This window comes from Streptopelia decaocto, assembly GCF_964273445.1.
Source record: "Streptopelia decaocto genome assembly, chromosome: 2".
NCBI classification, from domain to species: domain Eukaryota; kingdom Metazoa; phylum Chordata; class Aves; order Columbiformes; family Columbidae; genus Streptopelia; species Streptopelia decaocto.
In genome coordinates, this window is record NC_138655.1 from 12,626,658 (window position 1) to 12,652,043 (window position 25,386).

Genomic DNA, 25,386 nt, shown 5'->3' on the forward strand with positions numbered 1-25,386 from the left:
CCAGAGTATTCATAGAATCACAAAATGTCCTGAGTTGGAAGGGACCAACAAGGATCATAGAGTCCAGCTCCTGTCCCTGCATATGACAACCCTGAAATTCAACAAAATTTGTTGTCCAGTCACTTCTTGAACACTGTCAGGCCTGGGGCTGTGATGCCTGTCCCAGTGCTCCACCACTCTCTGGGTGAAGAACCTTTTCCTAATGTCCAACCTAAACCTCCCCTGGTACATCTTCCTGAGATTCCCTCGGGTTCTGTCATTGGTCGCCAAAGAGAAGTATTTCTCTTCAGGAAATTATAGCTCCTGCAAGAAGTCATGACATTTTGCCAAGGACCTGCTTCTAAGTGAAGTGGAGACAGGCAGTGTTTTCAGCATACTCCTGACATGCTTCTTTTCAGATGCTCTTTTTGCCACCACGTCTGTGGGTTGATGGCTCTGAAAAAGTAGTAATATCTCCGCTTGGTCTCCTACCTGCCTGGCTCATGGGTCTCTTCTCGAGTAAGCGGGCAATTGGTCACTTATGGAGCTGGTCTGTTTGAAAATATAAACTGTAAATGAATTTGGAAGCTGAATCAGGTTTTATATGGCTGTGGCATAGCCCAGTGCAATAAACTTTTTACCAGATTTTGAATACTCACCTGCATAGCCCATACCAGGGCCTGCACACACATTAATGGTGGTTTTGTAAGGTCCATCTCTGTTCGCCAAGCATGCACGTTGGCCACCCGCTCCTCTGTGAGTAAACTACTGCTGTAACATGGAACGCTAAGTCATATAAAGCATGTGTTACTCTTGTTCAGTAAGGCTGGCTGGCTGAGACTGCGTAAAAGAAACAAATTGAAGCTACCATCCCTTGTTATGTTTGGACGTTTTCAAACCACTGCAGTGGTACAAAATAGTTCCCTTCTGCCAGGTTGTGTAGCCAGCTGATCCCAGCCCTTTGGAAGCAGGAGCATCGGTACAGTTCTGGTGGGAACCAGCCCTCGCAGAAACCTGCTGGCAGTTGAGAGAAACGCTTTGTACCACACGTGTTCCTGGAAGGACTGCGGAACGCGTTGGTAATGGCCATGGTGCTCCAACTCAGTAAATCAAGAGGTGGCGACAGGCCTGTATTTAACTTTTTTTGCCTCCTCAGGAAGCATTTTGATTCTTCACAGACGATATAGTTGGGAACAAGGAAGTAAAGCTCTGTTTGGCTCTGGTGCTGTTGAAGTACTTAATACATTGAGGAGGAGGGGTGGCATTCAGGCATGGGAGGGGATGGGTTGGTACTGTCCTTCCTTCAGTCTGGTGGTGGATTTTTAACAAGGGATTGCTGAGGCACCCCTAAAACACAAACTGTTCAGGCATATCCAAGGAGGTGATCCTTTCCGAAATGCTGGTGCTGCTGTTTCAGCATCCAGAAAGCCTGCAGGAGGTGTATCCATACCTTGGTGGGCTGTCTCACCTGGCTGGGTATGTAGGGACACTTGGACATGGTTCTTGCCTCTGCTAATCAAGTGGGTGCCAAATCTAAAAAGCCCGTTGTCTCTTGCAAAGCTTCTCTCTCCTGCGTTTAATTACACACCAGTAACATGAGCTTTTAAGTGGGAATTGGAAATGCATAATGATTTTATTGTAGCAGTGTGCGTTGAACGGAGACGGGTTCCCCTTTGCTGGGGCAGAAGCTGGTGGCCACAGAAGGTCCTCGGGGTGTTGCCACCTGCCCCCCTTGGCTCGCCCTGTGTCCGTGAACCAGGGCACAGGGTTTGGTGGCAGTGGGGCCTGCGAGGTGGCTGTGAGGAATGAAAGCCAAGCTCGCTCCTGCCAGTGCCCAGCGGCATCATAAGGCTTGTGGCAAGAGGCTGTGGGGAACTCTTCAAATGGTCCTATAGCGAGAGGAGCAGAGGACGGCTGGGAAGAACGTATAGGGGACATGCGTTTGCTGCAAGCCTGACATTGGTATTTTGCGGCACTATGGAAATCTCCTCTTCAAGGTTGTTAAACTTGGTTTATTCTGAATTCAGTTTATTGTAAACTCAGTTTATTTATCAATAAACTCAGTTTATTGATGATAGCAAGTTATTTTGTAGAGGAGCAGGAGTCCTTTCTTGTCGTAGCCATTTGGAGCGATCGTGTTCCCCAGCACTTCATTTTTAGGCAGGTTGAGTTTATAATTTAGGTGGTGTTTGGGGGGGATTAACGCTTTCTAAGGAGGGCTGAGCAGGACCTTTGGCAGCGAATGGTTGGCAAAAGGGGCATTCAGAACTTCTCAGAACCGTTTGTTTTTTCCCTTTTCCTTCTCTTTGTTGGAGTAGTCTTTATTCACAGAATAAAATTAACACCTCGTACTTCCATGCTCTTTCTTATAAACACTTGTAGATAACGTGAAGTTTCAAAAAGTGGGCAGAACCAGTAACCCCCCTCATCCCAAACCAGTTTGGTCTGCCATTTTTTTCTGTGGAATAACCTTTTTATCCCAGGCTTTATTTATTGCGTTTTTTAAACAAACACAACTACCAATGTATAGACCTGACTTTGTATAGCTGTTTTGCTGACCCTTCCCATCCATCTGTACTATGTGTTGAGGGGATATATTTATACTTTGGCTATTGGGATTTCAGTTAAAATATTGTTAGCTTGCAACTTAATATGGATAGTAACTGACCCTTGCTTCCTAGTCTCCAAAACACATGGTGCTTTATTTCCTATTTATTGTTGTGAAACGACTCTTCCTATTTTCATATAATGGGCTTAGGAAAGCAGTGTCGCTTAACCATTGACACTCGTTAGTATTCCAGTACTTCAGTGAGTTTTCAACCTGAAAACCCCCCTTTTGCTTAAACTCAATTGGGAATTGCTCTGCTGATAGTGACAAAAGCTTTTGGTTAATTTCTCCATCTATGCGGTGAAAATACATCACATGAGGCTCTGAGTTATTTTACTTGGCAGCAGCTCCAGAGAAAAATGCCCGTGTTTTGGGACAGAGATCCACTTTTTGTTGTGGACATTGTTCTCTTCCTCCCGTTGCTTTCTCTCCCTTATGCCTTTCCCCATCCGCTCTATTGCTTTTCGAGTCACCAGAGTCTATCGCAGCTTGTGCCAGTGCAGCATCACCCGCAGCGACGGGTCTGGATCCAGCCTGGAGTCTGTATGGTTTTCCCAGCCACCCAGCGAGGCTGCAGCTCTTCAGTGTTACCAAATAATATTATTTCAAAAGCTCCTTATAAAAACATGAGTAATTGGGCAAGTGACAAAGGACTTTCTGTTTATCTTTTTGAACAATGGAAAATACCAAATAGCCACAATTCGTTCCAGTTATTTAGTGTCTTTGTTCCAGAGCCATATCGTGGGCACAGGATTTAATTCTGCAAGAATGCGGGAAGATGGTGACTTGTTTTTGTCCTTAAAAAATAAATAAAATTATTAAAATTTTCAATTTTATTTACTAGGGAAGTAGTTTTTTTACTTGCACAATCCCCTTTTAAAGCCTAAGGAAGATATTTTACTGTATATTACAAGTCTACGGTCATTTTAATAATCAAATGGGACTTTTCAATAGATGCTGATGTCTTCACCATTCCAGAGATTGTTTGGAAAGGCTTTGTACAAAGGTTAATGTTTGTACCCTGAAAATAGTAGATTTGTTTTGTGAATAGGAACTAAGCAAGGATCAAAACTAACACCAACCGAAACAAAATTACATTGAAATTTAATAGGCTGAGCAAAGTTGATAATGCTGATTAAAGTGGGAAATGGAGGAATGCGTGCTTTTAAAGGGGAAAAATTCCGAGGAGCGACACCTGCAAAAAATGACTCTTGCTGTCATGCAGTTGTCAGAAACGGAGTGAGGGTCTAGAGCAAATGGTGCCACCTTCTGGTGATGTAATGAAAAATATCTGTGTGATCTGAGATGGCAAGTACCTGTGGTCCACTGGCGGGGTCAGTGATGTGTGAGGCAATATGTAGGAATAGTCACATATTCTGGAGGAGCAAAATCTTTTTGAGTCATTGAGTCTAAGGAATCAAGATCGGATCCCCCAGGTTTATTTCCAAAATGTGGAAATAAACTATCCCTAGATGCCCACTCATTTGCCAGCTTTGCTTCTTGTCTTTTGACATCTCAAGCCCTTCTCTTTAACTCTTCTGTCACAGAGCTGGGCCTCATGGCACATAGAGCTGCTGGGAAGAACTACTTTTTGTGTTTAATTGTTCAGTTCTGGTCTCTGGATGAACACGAATTAATGTTCCCAAGGTGGTAGATATCCCTGAGGTCTGCCCAGTTAACAGCTTGGTTGATTCTACAGTTACTATGAATCTATTTTATAGTTCTTCTGGAAGATTTGGCACTCACCTTATGGTTAGCACGTCTACACTACAGGCAGAAATCTTATCAGGGGTCTCACCTGCCTTGTGTTTTGTTTTTCAGGTGGTACCAGAGAGATCGGGTCTGCTCTCACCAGGATGTGTATGAGGCACAGAAGCATAGAGTCCAAACTCCGGCAGTTCTCAAGGTGAGCGCCTCTGTACCTGGCCCAGAGCTTGAGGTTCTTCTTTCATCTCCTACTGGAAACACCTAGAACTGTTCACCAGCGTTGGCTTCCGAGCTGATCTCTGACCATGTCACTGAGAACAGCAGTTGGTTTCTCCCTCATAGTGCAGTAGGTGTTGTGAACACGCAGGATTTCACCATATGTTCTGGAGATGGTGCCTGTCACTTCAAATCACCCTTAATGCTGCAAATTCCCACTGTTAGTTCCTGTTGCTTGGTGCTAAGCAGGTGGTTGCTGATGTGACCAACCTGTCCTTGTTTCAGGACTTTGAGCTTTGTCACTAAATTTTAAAGTAGCAGCAAGTTTTGTGCTGCTTCCTCAGCTTACTGGGGAGCCCAAATACCTCGTGACCAAGAGACAATCTTTCCACAAACAAGTATGGAAAAGGCAAAATCTCTTATTCCCTTTTTGCAGTTAGACTGTAGAGGTAATGGGAGAGGATTAACTAGTGTAAGCTGGGCTATACGTAAACAACCCGCTTCTGTAGTAAGTAGTAGTTTGCACATGTGCCTTTTTTAACCAGACTTAAAAGTTTTACTTGACCTGAAGTGAGCCAAAATAATGCTTTACCATTTGCCTGATGACCTGGTATGCTTTTTCCCTTTTAAAATAAAGATATTTGTGAAACTGGCTGCGAGAAGACAACTTTAGTGTCTAGTTACCCCCGAGTTAGCTGTTTAAATGGTTTGATCCCAATTTCATTAATAAGTGGAGCAATACTAGTGCTTTATGACGGACTCCACTGGTGAGAGGTGAGGCACATCCATTGGCAGGATGTTGGTTGCTTGTACAACTGCTCTGTCTTCTTGTGCATATACATGTGTTATTTAAGTTCATAATCTTCATGGTTGCATGAACCTTTCCAGTCTCCAGAGTTTCCATTTAAACTGCTCTTTGTGTGACAGATGAGTAGGATCTAACTGTTTACATTGGCCCTGGTTTAGGTCACTCCTCTGGTTTATACTCTGTTCCTCACTGTCCTGGAGTTCTGTGCAGTAATTCTGGTTATCTTGTGATGTGGATTTAATTTTTTTGATCCAGTCCTTTCTTTTGCTTTCTCCAGCATAAACATTTTTATGTTCTGATATTTACATTGTGACACTGGTAGCTGTCGCAGCAAAAAGTAAAAATAACTCCAATATTGACCTTGGCTCTCTATATAAGAATAGGGGCATCTGCAGGATTTGATTGCTCTTTGTGTTTTTTCAACAAAATTAGTGCTTTAATTGACTGTCTGATAAACCCACTTCAAGAACAGATGGAAGAGTGGAAGAAAGTGGCCAATCAACTGGATAAAGACCATGCAAAAGGTAGTTACAGAGGAAGAATTCTTTAATAGGAGTAAGATTGTAATATCAGCTTTTCTTCCTCTTTGCTTGTTTGTACTGGGGAACTGAATGACGCGCTTAAATATGTATAGCAACTTTTCTCTTCTAAAATGCTCCTCTCCCAAAGTGCCTAACAAATTTTTAACTCTTGAATATACATTTTGAAGGTTTAGTTTGCAGGACCCCAAGGGCTGGGTTGTTTTTCTAGACGGGTCAGCAGTGACTAGTTTTAACTGTGTTAGCCCACTCTCACTTGTATGATCTCCAATAGTGCTGAGGATTGGGGTTGCTGCAGCTATCCCTGCAAAGCCCCGGGGGGTAGTTAAAAGCTAACTGTATGGTCATGTTATGCCTCAGATATAGCATCCTCCAGAGAATGCACAGCCTTGTAAAACATTCAGCATCATTATTTTATATCTGATGCAATACAAAAATGTGCACCTGGGGAGCGGAAAAGCTGTGTCGTTGGACATGGGATGCTCAGAGCTGCGGTGTTGGTGGTGGCTCCAGAGCCTTTCCTGGGGGAATGAGAAGAAGGCAGCAAAGTCTTGCACAGCAAGAGCGTGTTAGTAGATGGCTTTGGCTTTGTAAAACTTGTACTGGAGATGATGGCCCCCTTGAAACTTGAAAACTTTTGCTATGCCTGAAAGAAGCAGCATCACCATAATTTATTTTAAGGAGGGCAAGAACTGGTGGGGAGGAGCATGCTTGACTCCAAAAGAGGATTTGCTTCCTGCCCCACTATTACTGTGGTAAAATAGAAGCAGCTCAATCAGCAGCTCTTGAGAAAATTTCCACCTTGTGCTGCGTAGAGTGTTAAGCAGGAGGGAGGAGTCACCTGGGTTCCTGCAGGTAGGGGTGGCCCTGGCCAAAGTGGCAGTGAGATTTAGGGTTTAGTGGGTAGACTTGGGTGTTGCGGGTGCAGTTGGCCCCAGTACAGTTCCTGTGCCCATCACCAGCCTGCTTCTGGTTTTCCATCTATAGAACAGTAATAGCATTGACCTCCTCTGTTAAAGTGTATGTGTATTTGTATATACATGCCTTTTATATATATTTTTTTTTTAAAGTATCACTTTTCATATCGGGTACCTTTAGTGTGCCTGGACTAGAGGTGGAATATTTTGTTCTGGGATTTTAATTCTCCCAGGATTTGCAGCTCATCTGAAAATGAGGACAACTGCAGTGTGCTCCACTTCATGAGCAAGAGCTGGCAATGTGACCCTTCCTTGGGCGAAGTTCTAGCACCCTCTCCCTCTGCCTGATTCTCATGCTGGAGAGGGATCGCAGAATATTGTCTGCCTTGCCATTTTTGGATACTTGTTTTTGAAAACAGATGTTTCGAGAAACCTGTCATCTCTGTTTTCCATTCCTGAGTCTCTGAAATGAAAAGCACTCTAATTTTGTACTGTGTTCTCAGTTGTTATTTCTGTAAAGGCTCTGTTTATTTGGGAAAGATTTTGGTATGTGAATGTGCTCACACCCTAAAATGTTATATTAAGCCAAATGTATAGGCACTACAAAATGCAAATTTTAAGTTGCTTTGATTGCTATTAGCTGTCCTCTTAAAATTTGTAGTCTAATGTCTTTAAACATAGCCTTTTCTGTGAAAAACATTCATTCTGGCATCGAGTGTGTTGATAATAGAGACTGTGTGTTTTTTCAGAATACAAAAAAGCCCGCCAAGAGATAAAAAAGAAATCGTCTGACACACTGAAGCTACAGAAAAAAGCAAAGAAAGGTAACTTGCTTCATACTTGAACTGGTAAAAACCTTTTGTGCTGTGCTCATTGACAAAGATTGAACAGCAATAGGACTTTCTATTGTAATAATACAGTCCCCTGTAATGTATTCCTGGTACGTACTTGAACACCAGGGTGCAATTACTATGTGTCATTTAAATCATATTCTGAAGCTGCCGTCTAATATTCTTGTACAAAAGCCTTAAAACTGTTTGTACTAAGTCAATCATGTTTTAAAATAGAGTGCTTTCTGCTAACTTATTCCTGTTAGGAACATTGACAGTGTAACCTGACTTGTGCAGATACCTGTAAAATTTTCTAGAATCTTTTGGAATAATATAAAAAAAAGCCATTATGTAAATGTTCTGTAACTTATTAACATTTCTCCTAGTTCTCCCTTTCTACCACCTTTCTTTTTTTTTAACAGCCTATAATCTTCTAAACCTTACATTATTCCTCAGTGTGAGAAGGTGGCATGGGTTGTTGTCAGGGGGAGGGCACTTGGCAACCACAGAAAACTAAAGATGAGTAAGAAAAGAAAGGGAGTTCTCCACAAAGGCAACCTGGCTTCTTTAGCAGCTGAATCTTGCACTCCTGTTGCTCTCCCACCACCATCTTGTCACAGGAGATTTATCATTGTGTTAATGTAAACGTGCATCGCTGATAGCTGCAGCATGGCCATCACTAAGGGTTTTACTTGGCCAAGTGCAAACCCCACCAGGCTTTGGAAGAATGTGACAGAGCTTGTACAGAAGCACATTTTCGGGTTCCCTTTCCTGGAACTGGGCTTTTCCCAGCTGGGTAGCACATGTGCTTTGAGCAGCTCTTGACCTGCAGGTTGCACCTTGTCCTTCCTGCCTAAAAGCTGGGAGCCAGGGACAAACAAAATCAATTCTGGGATAGGGAGTTTCTTGAACTTTTTAAATTGTCCGAGTGTTATCCAGAAGAGGCAAGCTGTCTCGAACTGTCAATAATTACTCTGATAGCAAGCCACATGACTGCAAAGCTGTTCCTGACTTATAGCTGTCTGTAGATGAGGGATGAGAGAGGGAGAGGTGGAGGCCAGCAAGAGGGAGCTTGGCTCAGGGGGCTCTGTGTGTGTCTGTTGGTGGACAAGTTTGGTGTTTTGAATCAGAACGGTTGTCTTTAGGGGGGATATGGTTTTTGCGGTAAGATTTTTGGGTGATGTGTAAACATGTTTCTCATTTTGTGTGATGAGTTGTCTGACTTCAGACCAACAGCTCGAGTGAGTCTGTGACATTTCCTCCGTTTCTTTTCCTTTCCCCCTGCTTTTCTTGTCTCATTACTTCTTGTCCCTGTGTGATACAAACAACCCCTCAATGCGTGGTTGGTGAGAGCCGAGGAAAGCATGTCTGTGATCTGGGAAGAAGAAACCATTTTTTCAACCTCTTTATGAATTGACAGCTGTCTGGCTCCATCTCCCTTTTATCCGGCTTCTGAGCATTGAGTAAATTAATCCGCAGACTTGGAGGAGGAGACAGTGTTTTCTGTAAGGTGGAAGAGGAGAGAGAAGCACTTAAAGCCCTCTGGAAAAAAACCAACAAAAACCAAACACACTGTTCTCATACTGCAGATGCCACCATAGGTGTCTGTCAGCAGCAGTTAAAGCAAGTGGGCTTTCTCCTTGGATTTTCTGGGTTCCTGTCTCTGTCCCCAAATGTGTGCCATGTCTAGTGACAAGGGTCAGCACACTGGTGTCTTGTCCTCCTTCACGATTAAGTATCTTTGAGCAGGGATTTGAACAGGCATAATTTTGCTATAATCTTTTATAGCAGCCGTGCTGTGATTGAATGGGGTGTTTTGTTTGTTTGGTTGTTGTTTGTTTTGTTTTGTTGGGTTTGTTTGTTTGGTTTTTAATATTAATGTCATTCCTTTGCTTAATTTTGTTGTTGTGACGTACTTTTGGAGTTGTTAATGAACCCGCTGTATTTCTGTGCTGTCACCCTTGGAACACAAGTGGTGTTTGGGTCCAGAGCACAAACCCAGTGGGACTGACTGACGTGGGGCCCAGGGGGTTCCCAGCACCAGCGGGTGGGAGATGGGAAGAAGTTCACCCTGTCTTCTTGCAAGTTACCTACAGAGCTTAAACATAGAAGGAAAAGAAGTAGCAGATGCTTTTTCCCCTTTTTGCGTTTTTGTTGCCTACATTGGAGGAATAAAGCGTTGGTCTGAGTGCAATGTCAAATGTTGTTATGAAAACTTTTTTGTATGTACCCATCTTAATGGATCTGTTCAATGTGCTACGTGGTGAAGTATGTTGCTCTTGCTGTTGCTGAGGGATGAGAAAAATGAAGAAGGGGTTTCTTTTTAAAAATATAAAGCTGCAGAAGGGCCTGTGGTTTAGGTCACAAATGAGGTTTGAACTATGGGCAAGGAAACTCTTGGATGAAACTGTCCTGGCAGGCATGTTGCCCAGTGCATGAACGGCTTTGTGTGTCTTCAGCTCTCCTGTTTCCCTGACTTACTTCTGTTGTTGTGATCTTCCTCAAGCAGGACCTGTCCCTTTGATTTTTCTGTAGAGTTACTGACTCACCTATGGGAGCTCTAAACCCACCAATTCTTACCCTTTCTCGTGCTTGTAAGAATATTTTTGAATTAACCTTATGATCATCTGTGGGCAAGTGAGATATTTGTCGAATTCTGGATTTGCCTAAATACTGTGCATGCTACTAAAAACGCCCTTCAAGCTTTTTTTCTGCTGTGACTGGATGGAAGAGTGATTTTCTTCTGCTTTGGGCAGCTTCAGATCCAGGAACTCAAATATAACCCTCTGCTTTTCTCATTTGTGTCGTGGCTGCCCAGGCTCCCTTTTGTAGCCCACAGCTGCAGCATGAACAGCAGCTCCCGGCTCCTCGCCCACATCTCCAGGGTGTTTGGGAGGGGGCGATGGGCCCGTCCTGGCAGGAGTGCCGCACGTTGGACACCCCACCTGAGCGCTGAGGGGCTGGATCTGGGGGGTTTGCCTGTTCTCTGGCTTGGGCATGGGCTGCTTGTCCTGGTTCCATGGCACCAAGTCGAAAGTTCAGGCCAAGCGTTTAAGATCATTTATTATTTTTGCAGAGGAGCTGTGTTAATTGCAATAAAGGTGTTTCCAAAGCTTGAAGCAACATGGAAAACACCAGGCTTTCCAAACAAAACAAAATGGTGTTAGGGCTCCTTTTTGGAAGTTGGCTAGAGTCGGGTAAAATGACAAGTCTGTGTAAATGAAGGTCTTGCACTTTGAAGAACCTTACGGGGCTAATTTTCAGTCTTTTTGTTTTCTTTGGCTATTAAAAAAACCAAAAAAGTCTACATATCTGTATTCTAAACAGGATCCTGGTGCACCTCCAGATCCACACAGTCCCTGGGGGTGTCATGGTGATCCTCAACATGCATCCTTGTCCTTATGCCCTTGTTGTCCACCTCAACATTGAAACTTAGCTCTTGTCTGAACACATTAAGCAACGTAGTGCATAGACCTGCACACGTCTTCTAAATGGCTCTTTGTTTCCAGACAAACACTGGACATCAGAAGTCAGCCCAGCTGACCTGAGTCAGCAGGATAATTATGCGTATGTTTAAAATAAATCCCATGTTTAGGTTTCTGCTGAGTCAAGGCCTCGTCAGTGGATCCATAGCTGCTAGAAGCTGTTGATGTTATATTGAATTCAGAGGAGAGACAGCAGCTGTTGCTCTGCATGTAACCATTTTGAAAAGTTAACAAAATGCATGATTCTTAGCTTAAAGCATCAAGTGACAAAATATAACTGAATGTTTATGAAAAGCTGGAGTGCATGTTGGCTTTATTTTCTGTATCTCAGCTTGGCTATTAATGATTACCTAGACAAACTTCCCTTTTGCCTGTAACTTGACTGGTAGGTTTCATTTTCAGGTTCTTCATGTGGCACCGTGTGTGAGCTTTGAGGAAAATGTTTAAATCCAAGCAGATTGGTGAAAAGAAGTTACATGTAACACTCACAATGATATAACGTGATAGTGTGAAAACTGAGTTTTATCTCTAAGCCATTTGTAGAAGTCTGCAGAGTGCCCTTAACATTCAGTACATTTCATCTTGTGTCCCATCAACGCTGAGTATCCAGACTCACAAACTCTACTTTTGAGCATGCAGCAGTTTTGGAAAGTATTTTGATGAAGCTGAGAGAGTAGAACATGATGATTAATTTACTGTAATAACTGTCAAAAGTGCTTTTTCTTCCCTTCCTCCCAGTCAGTAAAGATGACCTGTTTGTAGTTCAGAACCTTTGCAGCTGTTTTTGTGTTACACTCTGCTCTTTGAAGCTCTAATATTGTTACTCTCCTCTCCAGGATGATCATAAACCCTGTGACTCTGAACTGAGAAACACGAAGCTCTTCAGCGTAATTATAACTGAGGAGCATCTCAGTTCTTAAAGCAAATGCTGACCCTCTCATTCAAGTGCTTCACACTCTTTGTATAGGTGGCCCTTGCCCTGGGGAGGGAGGACCCCTGGCAGGCCCTGGCTGTGCTGGGACAGCCTGGTCCCCTCAGCTGGTGTGACAGCTGGAGCAAGAGCCAGGGCTCGCTGTGCAGTCAGTGCGATACAGCTCAGGAGGGATGCTCATGAGCAAATGTTCTTATCTGTTGCAGGGAAAAACTCCCGCATGGATGAAGCCGTGGTGCCTGTGTGATTTTTTGGTGTTTTTCTTTTTTTCCCCCATTAAACTCATAATGTAAACTCCACTTTTTAAAAGCTCAACAAAGACTTATTGCAAAATCACTGACTGGAGGTATTTCTTTGGTTTATTTTCATTCCTTGAGTTTTGAATGCCTCTTTGATAGTCCCCTATTTTTTGACAGCAAGCCAGGTTCATTGCAAAACCTTATTTATAAAGTTTTTTAATTAAGATACACATATCATGGTTGATCTTTTTGATGTTCTTCCGCATTGCATCAGCAATTAGTTTTTCATTTAATTAACAATCTATTAATGTAATTGCAGTAAAGAACATCAAAAAGCGCTGTGGTTTCCAGTGCCTGGAGTTCACAGGTTCCCGAATTCCCTCTCCCCCACGAGGGGATGAGCTTTGTGCCCCTTCCTCAGCGTGACCAGACTCCAACAGTTGTGCGTGTTGTGCATTTTCTCTGAAGCACAGGTTAACATGTTCTCACCCAGGAATCTGCAAGCTAAACTAAGTTCCTAAACTGGTTTAAGTCTCTCAAGAAATAAAACTACATGGTAAATAGCCCGGAGTTTAATTTGCAACAGCTCATCAGGAAGCAAAGCTAATGCGTTTGTCTTTATCAGCAACGGAAGAAGTGAAAATAATCTAGTCCAGACTGCTCGCTCTCTTGTCTTGGCACTGATGATAATGTCTGAACTCTAGGAATGCTGGAATACCAGTTTGACTTTTTTTATTTTCCTTTCTGTGTCAATTTTGTGTCCTGCAATTTCTCACCATGCGCACCTGCCTGACAGCTGAGGCTCTGGGTAAGTCTGTGCCATGCTGTAACCCTGGTGGCTGGTTTATTGTAGCCCTTGCTGTGGCCTCTTTATGGTGTCTGGTCTCCACTAACTGCCTAGACTTTAATTTCTAATGAAACTAAAATATCGCCTAATCTTAATGAACAAACCATCTTTTGATTTATTTTCTTTTGGCATCTAATTGAAACACTGTAAAAGAAGAAAATCAGTATTGTAGATAAACCTCTGGTTTATTTTAGAAAGGGATTAATGTGGACTGATAAATCATGTCACGGCTGGGAGGGAAATTAAATGGAATAGACACGTCATCAAGGTGATGTTCAAATAATTGAATATCTTATTGTTAATATGACTTTTAAAGTCTAGAGCTTAAAGTCCTTAGTGTTGTTATTTGTAAACCTGTGATCAAAGTCCCCCTTTTTTTCTGAAAATCGCATGCACCTTTCTTAACCAATAGATTAAGAAATCACTACGTTTAACTTCATGCTGGGGAAGGGGTGGAAATCAGCATCACAGTTTTCTCCTCTTCTGCTGCCTGATCACATCCCAAATCTGTTTAAATTGGAGTGCTGTTTCGGTTGTACTGCAAATTTAAGCTAGATGCCTTAAGATCTTCCTGTGAATGAAATGTGGTGTTTCTGAGTTGGAAAGAAATAATCGTACCTCCACTTGTAGGCGTAACGATGTAGGTGTTGCCTTTGGAGAAGCTTGGGTTGATGAGATCGGGAGACTCTTAACCCAGGCGCCTCGGCTGGACTCCTGGAGCTGGGCACGGCGGTGCATGCTGCTTGTCCCCTTGTTTGAAACCACACTTTATGTTTTTCCTGGTTTGTAATTCAATCTGGAAGTTTCCTTTGGTAACTTGGAACTTTTATTTTAAGGGCCGACTTAGCATTTTTGAGCGTTAGCAGCTGATTCAGGTCTCCAGCAGCCACCAGAAAGATGCAGATGTGGTTGCTGAAGGGGTCTGAAATTAACCTCAGCAATGAGGTTTTCCACCTTTCCATTAATGGAGGCAGAATTCTTCCATTCTCCTCTTAGATCCATATTAGTTTATTTGTTGGCTTGACTGTGCAGGGTTGTTCCTCCTGGCAGCTGAAGCAGGTGTGCTCTTGTGAAAAAGGTGATTTGGGAGTGAATGACTTGAACCTGCTTTGGTTTGTACAGGTACAGGTGTACTCAGCATTGTCTCCTACAGTGTAAATTCTGTCACTCTAGAGTGTCTGTCTTGACTATTCAACTTCTGTGCAGATGCCTGAAAACTGCGAGAGAGCACTACTCAAGTGAGAATGTGGAAAATAATAATTTCACCAATATTCTCTGCATTACTTTGTCAATAACAGCATTAACTTTGTCAGACTTATCCTGAGAGCATTGTTCTCCTTTGCTGTTGCTGACAGCTTTGCTAGTTTGTCTTGTAATATATAGGCATGAAATTAGATTGAAAAATAGATTTAACTTTTTTCTTCTCCCTAATACATTGTCTTTACTAAAGTACTTTTTGACGTATGGTTAAGATGCTGCATGAGGCTTTCAGCTGAGATTCACACAGAACACTGTAAAACTGAGGTTTTAATGCATATCCTTTAAAGCTCTCGCACGTGATGCTCTTGATGTGAAGCACCTGCTCTGAAGGTAACATTGTAAGACTGTTTGTGGAGTAGCAGTGGATTCACGTTGATATCGATGAGAAGCAGCTCAGCTCTCTGCAGTTCATTAGCTGTTACTTGCCCATGTCAAGCCGCAAGTCCCAGGGCTGCTGGAGCACAGTGCTGCTGAAGAAGTCAATCCACAGCTTCTGGTTCTTCATTTCTTCTTGTCTTTGCAACACCAGAGCTCCACTTTGAGCAAGGCTGGATTTGAATTTCTCCTTGGTTTTCAGGTTGTTGGCTCATTCTCCTGAGTGCAACCAGACATGCTCTGCAGAGCCATCCCTACATCATGTTCGTGTCTGGCTGGTTCCAGACCAGAGACCTGTGGCTGCATTTGCTGGTTTTGACTATTTCTAATGCTGATTGCTTTGGTGGGTCATTCAAACCTCTCTGCAACAGGGTTAGGAATGTCCTTCCAGGGGCACTTTTACAGCTGCTCCACGATGAGACTGTTCTGGAACTATTTTCTGTCATTATGATAGGTGTGTTGGTTTGGAAATACTTCTGGGCGGGTAAGCTAAAGGCCAGAGAATATGTGCTGGAGAGAATAATCAGTTGCTGATGTTCCTTATGAAAGTGTGGCTCATGTCCACAGCAAAAATAGTGCAACCAGTTGTCAGGGATGTCACAGACAAGTGACCTTCTCCTCATAAATTCGGAGGGGAAAAGAGTGACATTGCTCTCCAGTGGTCGGTGTTCCCTTCTGAGATGAGTGGTGGATTCAAACTGGCAGAGACCCGAGGCGGGTGAGGAGCAGAGGTGATCAGGAGATGGCTGTCACATCCTTGGTGTCCTCTGGCTGTGGGAGTGCTGTCGAGGGGCTTCGCTCTGCTCGGTAAAGGAAACTGGTTAAATTGGGCAGAGATCTGAGCGCCAGGGAGGCAGCTGTTGATTCAGGGAGTGGAAAGAGTTCTGCCTGATTTCGTAAAGACTCGCTAGACTGACGTCTGCATTATGCAGCTTTCAAAGGATGTTAATAAAGCTCTCCTGCTCCTAAAAGGTGAGTTGCAAGGAGACATCAGGGGAGAGCTGCATTCGTACCATGTAAACATCTGACTTTAGAGCCTCATGTAAGTGATTCACCAAAGTTTGTTTCCTGTTCTGAATTGTATCCCAGACAACTTGTGTGTTTGCACTGACTACGTAGGTGCCCGACAGCCATAGCATAAAACCAGCCGTGGAAGTAGCAGTGAGGAGTTGGTGTGTCTGCTCATATCCCGACTCAGCTCAGGAATAAAAAGGAAACTTTGTAGAAGTACAGAGGATAGGATCATAGAATCACTTCAGTTGGAAGAGACCCTCAGGATCATCAAGTCCAGCCGTAGCCTAACTCTGGCACTAAACCATGTCCCTCATCTAAAGGCCTTTTAAACACCTCCAGGGATGGTGACTCCACCACTTCCCTGGGCAGCCTGTTCCACTGCCTGACAACCCTTTCCAGGAAGAATTTTTTCCTAATATCCAATCTGAACCTCCCCTGGCACAACTTGAGGCCATTTCCTTTCATCCTATCACTTGCTACTTGGGAGAAGAGACCAACCCCCTCCATGCTACAACCTCCTTTCAGGTAGTTGTAGACAGTGATAAGGTCTCCCCTCAGCCTCCTTCTCCAGGCTGAACAGCCCCAGTTCCCTCAGCCGCTCCTCATCAGACTTGTGCTCCAAGCCCCTCACGAGCTTCATCACCTCCCCTGCACTCTCTCTAGTACCTCAGTGTCCTTCTTACGGTGAGGGGCTCAAAACTGAACACAATGCTCAGTTTCGGATGTGGAAGAGTGATGCAGTTTTAAGTCTGCTTTTGCTGAAGGGTTAAAATACACAGCTTGAACATTATCCTGATAACTTTGTTGAACTGAGGGAGTTACACAGGTGTAAATGAGGTTTGCTTTTGCCCCATGTTTTAGGTGCTATGTTGCTCTGGTCTGAGATGTGCTGCTCTACAAGATCCACGTAAATTACCAAAATTCACTATAATTGAACCCACTTTACCAGTGGAGTCCAGTTGCTTTCCAAGTGTGTGTCTTTTCAATGCGTAGGTGCGTGCATTTAACAAGGCTTTACTGTGTTAAGTGCATGATCATATGCTGAACGTTCACAGCAGTTCTCCAGAGCTGAACTAATTAAAGAGAGTGTGATTTAGTTTACAACAAATGTATTTTTCATTTGACACATCTACAGCACTGAGCCAGTATTGAGGTTTAAACTATGTGAGATTGTTTCATCCATTGTAATTTCCAGGCAGCTCTCAGGAGTCTGAGCAATAGTGTAGTTCTCAGTTTCAGAAATTTGAAAGAACAACTTCAGAAAGGTATAAAATGTTTAATCGCTGCATCTGAGAGCAAAGGAGAGTATGGGGAAGGTCCAGAATTGTACAGAATGGTCTTCAAGCAGAAGGGCCCGGTTTGTCTCCTAAGGATGATGGCTGAGAAGGCACGAGACGTTCAGGGAGTTACCCAAAACTCTTCTATAACTTGTTTCTGGCAGATGCTAATTTTGAGAGGAAGCAGGTGACTGCAACTTCAGAGTCAGTTATTTTGGAAGTTATTTACTTCCAAAACAGTTTTATGACCACATTGCACTGGTCAACATGATCTAGAGTGTTGCACCACACATGGTTCTTCGAGGACGCATCTCAGAGCTCTGTGTGTGGGTATCCGTGCAGTTTTATCTGGACCAGGTCTAACTCTGTACAGAGATTTGGATACATCCAGCCCATAATACCCCTAAGCCAGTGTGGTTTTCTGCTTCCATCCCGCTCTTTGCTGCGGCTCTGGCTCTGTGTTTGTGCTGGGAAGCTGATGAGTTATCCTCGCTCTGGAGTACTCAAGAAGTACGGATGATAATAAGGCAAAGGTTTTCTTTCGTAACACTGACCTTGAGTCATCTGCATTTTGTGCTACACACATGGGATTTTTTTTCTTCCTCTTGCTTTTAGCTTCAGCTTCTCTATGGAGAAAGGTTCTTGTCCATAAAAATCCATTTTGAGTAGCTGCTTGTAACTCACCCACCATTTTTTGGTGTTATCTTCCCCATATTAAGCAAGAGTGGCATGAATATGTACCTGGATACTTGATTTGTGTGTGATGGTGTTTCTGGGAGACAAATTTGAGACAAATTTACACAACCGAGAGACTTTAAAAAATGTAGGGGTGTAAGCAGCATGAAAACATCTTGCAACTGCAGCATTGCTGATGCAGTGATACTGCAGATAAGCAGCAGCTTTTCATTCCTAGAGGAATAATTTTTGGCATGATGCAGAGTAAGCAGTTAGTGCAGAATAAGGTACTTAACTGTCACAGAAACTTTGCGTATTATTAGTTGATTATAATTAACACAATGAAACTTTTTGCTTGCAAAATACTGTTGTTGGGTTTTTTTCTTTTGATTTCCATAGACAAATACTGGACATTATTATGTATTTGAGATGTTGATAGTTTTTGTTTTGGTTTGGACTTTGGCACAAAGGAAACTCTTTTAGCAGTTGTTTGTGTAGAGTACTTGAATCCAGTGGTCCAATGATTGGTAACATGTTCCTAGTATCCTCTCATATTGGAGATTCATTCAGTTCTTTAATTACTCTACAAAGTTGTCATTAGGACCTTGCCGAGCAAAGAAGTAGGAAGGAAAAGGAGTATACCTGGGATTAGTGATTAATATCCCCCCAATTAGTAAGAAGTTGATTTTCAGCCAAGATTACAGGAAGGATTTATACAACTGACACTTTGAGAAGGTCCTTATGTAAAATGCTGTCTTCGGCTCGTTGAAACCTTTTGAATTGAGATGGATTCCTATTCTATGCAAAAAGAAAAAGGCAAATGCTATGAAATGCTTGATTTAATTGGGAAAAAAAACCCCTTACTGATGTGAATTAAGGGAAAATGCTGGTTGAGACAAATTGCAAAAGCGCAATATGGCAGCAGTGCTGGCTGAAAAGAAGGTCTGCTATGGAGGTGCACAGTTTTGACAACATGTACTCTTGATTGTTTCCTGCATACAGGCCGGGGTGACATTCAGCCCCAGTTGGATAGTGCTTTACAAGATGTCAATGATAAGTACCTGCTGCTTGAAGAAACCGAGAAGCAAGCTGTCAGAAAAGCTCTGATCGAGGAGCGTGGTCGATTCTGTACTTTCATCTCGATGCTGCGACCTGTGATAGTAAGACCTCTCTGTTTTAAGTCGGTACAATTCACAAGTTGGATGAGGCGTCAAAAGCCTCTAAGAAGAGTAGCGTGTTATATCATAGGCATGGATCTTTAAAGTCATAGAAACTAGCCGAAATTCAGCTTGCATCTCTGCCTGGCAAGTGGTAAGCGTTGGGCTCCTTCTTGCAGGCATTTGGCTTAATTCAGCAAGGGAAGACACTGAACGCTTTCAATATGACTAATGAGAAAACAATGGGCACAAAGACTTCAGTGGGCTTGAGCTCCCTTTGCCTGCCAACCTGAGACATTGCTAATGCAGTTTTTTCCGCTGCCTTTTTTCTTAGCATCACATTTTAATATAAATCTTCCTTACTCCTACTTCAGTGCTATGACTGATAAATGTTTCAAGACCTCCCCTGTGTATATAATGACATTATCTGACAGATTGCAGCCTCCTCCCATGCAGTTTCCTGGCAGCTCTTTTCCTCCTACATGACAGCCTTTTCAGTTCATTGAAAAGGTTTAAGTATATTTTCATAATCTCAGGTTGTCTGAAGCCTGACGATGAATCGCTTGTGGCTTTGTGCAAGCATGATGCATTTCTGAAGGGTCTCCAGCACGCTGGGAAAATGTTCCCAATGCTTGTTTACAAAGAGGATCAGTCTCAACAGAAAACCATGGGTAGAGAAGCGGGGAGGTGATGGCTGAGCAGGAGGAAGTGAATTGCAGACTCTGAGAACCTGGATGAAATTACCATCCTAGCTAAGGGACTACTATAGTAATTTACAGTACAGGAATCATCTGAGTTAACTGATGATGTAGCTTGAGCCAGAATGAATAATAGATGTATTAATGCTCTGTACCTGTATTGTGTCTTTATCTCAAAGTTTGCAAAAAACTAGCAAAAAGTTTAACACCTGTTTAGGTTCAAGGTTAAAACCCTTAGGGCACATTGGTGAGTATACATTGAAGAGTTAAATCTTTCCCTAAGGCAGCAGAAATGACAATCTTTTTCTAAAGATGTCACAAAAAGAAGGCTCAGTCTTACCTCATTGGCGGGAGAAAGGATTTCTGGGCTTCAGAACTTAAACCAGTCTTAAAGTAGTTATAAAACTCGAATATTTCCAACCTTGTTTCATAAATAGTGATTACTTAATGGGTAAAGAAAAAGCAGCTCCCCTGGGCATTCCCACAGTCATCAGCAAACAGAAGGTTGTGTATTGTCTTATGGGTCTGATTTTTAAAACTAAGGCTGTGATTAGCCTTGCTTTATCTTTTCAGGAAGAAGAAATATCAATGCTAGGAGAAATAACCCATTTACAAACCATATCAGATGACCTGAAAAGTCTCACCATGGATCCACACAAATTGCCATCTTCAAGTGAACAGGTTAGCTCTTGTTACCTGGAAAACATTCCTATTTGTAGCTTGTACTGGTTTTCCTTTTGTGTTTTAAGAAATATTGACTGCTAGCATTTAGTATCTTAATGTTATGTTTTGTAGATGCTTCACTGCAGCAAAGTAATTTTTAATATATGCAATTAAAAAAAATTGATTTTGAAGGACCAACTGAGTGCTCCTGAGGTATTTGGTGAGACCAGTGTGAAGTGGTAGCAGTAACACTTGGAAGTATATGAAGTGCCCTACTTATGCTGAGGGTTTATGAGGAAAGTGTCTTCTCCTCACCCTGCAATTGAGAATCCGTGTCTTTATGTGGTCACAGGATTGCTGGGATTAGACAGCTTGATGGAGTCTTAACATTTGACCATTTTTCCATGCTGTCCTTAAGAGGCATAGGAAAATGTGTATCATTTGATGACTCCAAATAGGACATTTTTCTCCAACCCTGCTGTGTGAACTCAATTTTTTCCATCCCTGGAGACATCCCAGGCCAGGCTGGACGGGGCTCTGAGCAACCTGATCTGGGTGAAGATGTCCCTGCTCATTGCAGGGGGGTTGGACGAGATCTTTAAGGTCCCTTCCAACCCAAACCGTTCTGTGATTCCGTGGTAACTCTGGAAGGGAATTGAGACTAGGTCAACTGGCACCGAAAGTTTGTAGTGGTGGCAAATTTTGCATGACAAGCAGATGCTTTCTGTTAATCGAGGGAAAAAAATTTCCATGTCCTTGATGCTATTGATTATCTTTCATCAGGTAATTTTAGATTTGAAAGGTTCTGATTACAGCTGGTCTTATCAGACTCCTCCATCCTCTCCCAGTACTACCATGTCCAGAAAATCTAGTGTTTGCAGGTAAGTAGCCTGGTAATATTTAATTTTAACCTGTTTGGGGGCAAAGGGAGGCAAGTTCAGGCTGTGGTATGGATTTGTATGCATACTTAAATCTTAAGTAACAACTCTTAATGAAATCAGTCCCTAGTGGTCTTTATCTGTTGAAGTGTGTGACTGGGAATATTAAAAAAGGATGGGCATGACTGAACAACTTTTGAACTCAAGACAACTTGAAGATGCTTTTGATTCAGTTCTCTTGAATCCATTTCAGATCAAAGAGCAGACTGTACTGATCTAAGCTCTGAGATTGTTCATTCATAATTTCCTTTTCTGTTTTTCATGTGATGACTTTTTAGATTATTCTAAGTAGCTGTTACTAATCAGTAAGTTAAACTGTTTGAAAAGGAAAAACATCCTTGGCAATTGCCCTATCAGTCTGGTAGATGGAAATGCTTTTTTTGATACAAGTTTTTTTGACTGTTTAATGCTGTCTAATGCTGTCCTGGAATATGTTGAAACACTGGATTCTGTCTATGCTTTCTCCATAAAAACTGTTTTCTCTCATAAAACAGTTTGTTAGCATGTTGCCCCCATACCCTGGTGTCTACATTTACTCTTTCCTTTTACCGAAAAGGAAGATAGCCTCTTGTGTATTCTGCTCAACACCTTTCTAGCCGCTCCTGAATGATTACCTTTTAGTTTGCTTTATGAATAATGTACCACAGGTTCCCTGTGTTTGAGCAAAGTTACTTATAGCATGTCAGAGCAAGTGAACATGACTTCTTCTATGTACCGACTTGTCTCTGCATGCAGATATATATAAAAAAAGCTGCAGTACTTTTATATATATGTGTGGATACATGCATATTCAGAGCGATGAGCACAGGCTTAAAGATGCAATATCCTGAAGCTGTAAAAGAAAATGGCTAAAAAAAAAAAAAAAGAAAAAGAAAAGAAGTCCATCATGTGTTCCCAATCAATCCTCATCTTCTTGGGCAGTAAAACTTGCATGGTAACAGACTGTTGTGTATGGGTAAAATAAGGCAGAGCTCTTCTTCCCCTGCTCGCAGCCGACTTGTACATCTCCTGCATACGTGGCATTTGTGAGCAGGAGGTGCGGTCCTCCCCAGGTGTCCTTCAGAGCGTCCCTTCAGCTAGTCAGCCAGGGTGGGAAGGGAGAAGGTGGGAAGGGAGCTGCCTTCAGGCTGAGGCGTCCTGCCAGTCCTGCTCCGCCACCCCAGCAGGAAACTTCAAAGGCGCCCACGTTGCGGCTGGCGTGTCGTTGCTGTCGTTCATGGATACTGGAGATTAAAAACCAATCTCTCTGTTTGCAAAATCAATTATTTTTGTTTTCATGGATATTAATTTGGGGTTTCAGTTCTCTGATGGTCTTTGTTATTGACTAAAGGTGCATACCCAGAGGCTTGACTTCACTCAACATGCCATCACATGCTTTTTTTCCTGGTAGAAAGCTTTCGTGTGAGCAAAGCTTGTCCCAGGTACTCTGAAGCATGGGGCTTTGGTGATGCTTTCAAAAGTCCACACGTTGGGCTGCTGACTGGCTGCAGCAGCATAACTAGAGGCAGACTTTTAGATGAACCAGGATGCATTTGGACCATCCACTGGAGATTCCCTTGAAAAGTTGGGCCATGGTGCAAATCAGGAATAGGAGAGAGAACAGCAGCAGAAATTTTTTGTGCAAGTTCTGCGCAAATGCTAAAGAGGGCACGTAGCGATACCTTCATCCCTAACCCGATTTTGAACTCTGAGTGGTTACAGAATTTGATCCTTTGAGTGAAATTCAAGGAAAAACGCCATTTTCTCTCTAGTTGCAAGGGATACTGCAGATGCTTATGGTCCTTTACTGATATATATGTGCATATATATATATATATATTTAAATTTAATTTGTCAACATTTTTTCTTTCCCGGTTTATGCTGCCTGTTGCTAGAGACATGTGGAATGTTAATTGTACTGTATATGGGTCTCTCCCCACCCCACCCTTGTGTCTTTTCCTCTCCCCTTTCCTTTCTTTGTTCCTTTTGTCTCTCACAGCAGTCTGAACAGCGTTAACAGTAGTGATTCCCGGTCCAGTGGCTCGCACTCGCACTCACCTAGTTCACACTATCGCTATCGCAGCTCCAATCTGCCTCAGCAGGCACCCATGAGGCTGTCCAGTGTGTCCTCCCATGATTCTGGATTCATGTCCCAGGATGCTTTCCAGTCCAAATCGCCATCCCCCATGCCACCAGAAGCACCTAACCAGGTACGTGCAAGCATGAGAACAAAAACCTGAGCGTGAGCTGGACTCTGTAGCTTGGCTCACCTTACACAGAAAGGATCTGGTGTGGTTTTGGGGTGCCTTGGAGTCAGGTTAAGCACTGAGGGTAAGGTTTGTCTCGCTGCGCTTCATCCATCTAAAAGTGAGGCCTGTAGCTGGAGTGAGTTATGCTGCTTTTGCAGTTAGCACTGAAGAAAGGGATGAGTTGTTCTTGGGGCTTTGGTTTTCACTCTGGCCCTGGAGGGAGCCAGACGCCTAAATTTCAGATCCATATAGAAGAGAAAGAGCAAAAAGTCCCACCTTACAGGACAGAATAAACGTCCACTTCACCCACTGAGGTTACCAGTTAATACCCTGCACAGACTGCAAGTTGTTAATATCTAGTGGCTGTTTGGTGTCTAGTAGACAGATATCAATGCCAGAATGGCCTTATACTGGCGACTTTGGCATCAGAGAGACTACTTTTATTCCTCCCTTGCAAAGGGCCTGGAATACTCAAAATGCCATTAACAGATCATATGAAATTGGTTTTGCCTTTTTTTTGTGACATCCCTTTCTGTGGATAGACTTGCTCTTTCTGACTCTCAGTTGAACACCTTGCAGAAATACGGTTTCTGCATGAGAATGAGAGATATTTTTAATTCTTTATGGAACTCATAAGAAATTATAGTTTGTGTAGTCATATATGATAATGGCCTGAACCCAGTCAAACTAAGATTTATCTGTATAAATAAGCAAAACTTTTCTAGAGCATTTTTTGTTCTACAGAAAGATGGTACTACTCTTATTGTTCATGGCACCTTTCCTATAAAAACTAGCCGGCCACCTGCAGGCAGAGCTCTGCTTGCCTCCAACGTGTGTATTTTCCAGCACCTGAATTATCTTTTCTGTGTTGTTTTGTTGGGGTTTTTTTAACAAATTACACAGCAACTGCAATATTTTTTAAACAAGGCCAAACTACCATCTCACATTATAGATCCCATCGTAAACCTTAGTTACAAACTGAGGTGGATGTAACATCCCGTTGTTGAGTATCGCTTATTTTTAATGCATCCCGAGGTTGCTGGAGAAGATTATCTTTTAGTTTAATAAATGTAGTTGCACTCCTTTTTGTGTGTAGGGGAGTAGGTGGTTTTGTAGGCAATGATAACTTCAGTCCTCATAACCAGCAAGCAGCCAACAAATTCAGTGTTAGCGCTCACCAAGTGTCACTAGCACAGTTAAGCTACTCCTGGGCCCCCTTTGTCAGCACACACTCTTTGCAGAACATTTAGTAAATAGCACGCTTAGTGAAGTTTTTAGGGTATCAACCAAAAGAACACTAGTTCATTTAGGCTTGGAACATGTTCTCAAGGGAAGCTCAACACTTTTTTTTTTAATATATTTACCTCTTTCATTTTAATAGAAATGCTTTGTTTTCAAATGAATGCATCTTCTGCACTGTCCCCAGTCTGGACACGTCAGCATTTTTTTATAGATGGCATCCTGAAGAACTTTGTGCACACTAATAAAATGAATGTTTTGTTTAGATTGGCTATGGCTAACCTAAGTGAAATGCAAAAAAAAAAGTAAATGAACAATAATAAAGTAAACTGGAATAGTAACAAGGTAAGGAAGTTGACTTTTAAGATATGTGCATCAGTTACACATGCTAGCATCATCTTTGGTTTTCATAGTATCCACTGCACCTGCATAAAAGGGTGGTAATCCACATGATGATGCTACATTTGCAGATGAGGATGTAACTTTGCAATTGCCCTTAGCATGGAAAAACCCAATGCCTCTCTCTGCAAGTTCCCCTGTTGAGCAGGGGAGAGAACTTAGGCTGGGATCAGCTGGCAGAACATCCTGAGAGCTGATGGGAGTCGTGCTGATTTACACCAGCTAAGTTCGTACGCTTGCACTTCATTTTAGAAACTGTCCATAAAGTTGCAAACTGATCCAAGCATCACTTGAGCTACTCATGAGCTGTAGAAGGCTGCAGCCGTGTGGCATTGACTTGACAAATGTAGTGTGTTG

General features: G+C 42.6%; 1 protein-coding gene across 9 annotated transcripts in view; it reads left to right on the top strand.

Annotated features, from left to right (window-relative positions):
• MTSS1 (MTSS I-BAR domain containing 1) overlaps positions 1 to 25,386 on the top strand; it is a 128,911-nt gene that overhangs the window by 89,273 nt on the left and 14,252 nt on the right. For 8 of the 9 annotated variants that reach the window (XM_082046480.1, XM_082046472.1, XM_082046475.1 and 5 more), the window contains 7 exons: positions 4,409 to 4,493; positions 5,751 to 5,842; positions 7,524 to 7,598; positions 18,710 to 18,867; positions 20,136 to 20,243; positions 21,009 to 21,106; positions 23,142 to 23,352. In XM_082046480.1, the coding sequence (XP_081902606.1) occupies positions 4,409 to 4,493; positions 5,751 to 5,842; positions 7,524 to 7,598; positions 18,710 to 18,867; positions 20,136 to 20,243; positions 21,009 to 21,106; positions 23,142 to 23,352 (827 nt within the window). Of the gene's footprint in view, positions 1 to 4,408; positions 4,494 to 5,750; positions 5,843 to 7,523; positions 7,599 to 13,017; positions 13,068 to 18,709; positions 18,868 to 20,135; positions 20,244 to 21,008; positions 21,107 to 23,141; positions 23,353 to 25,386 lie in introns of those variants that run through there. The other variant, XM_082046479.1, reaches the window with a different exon arrangement.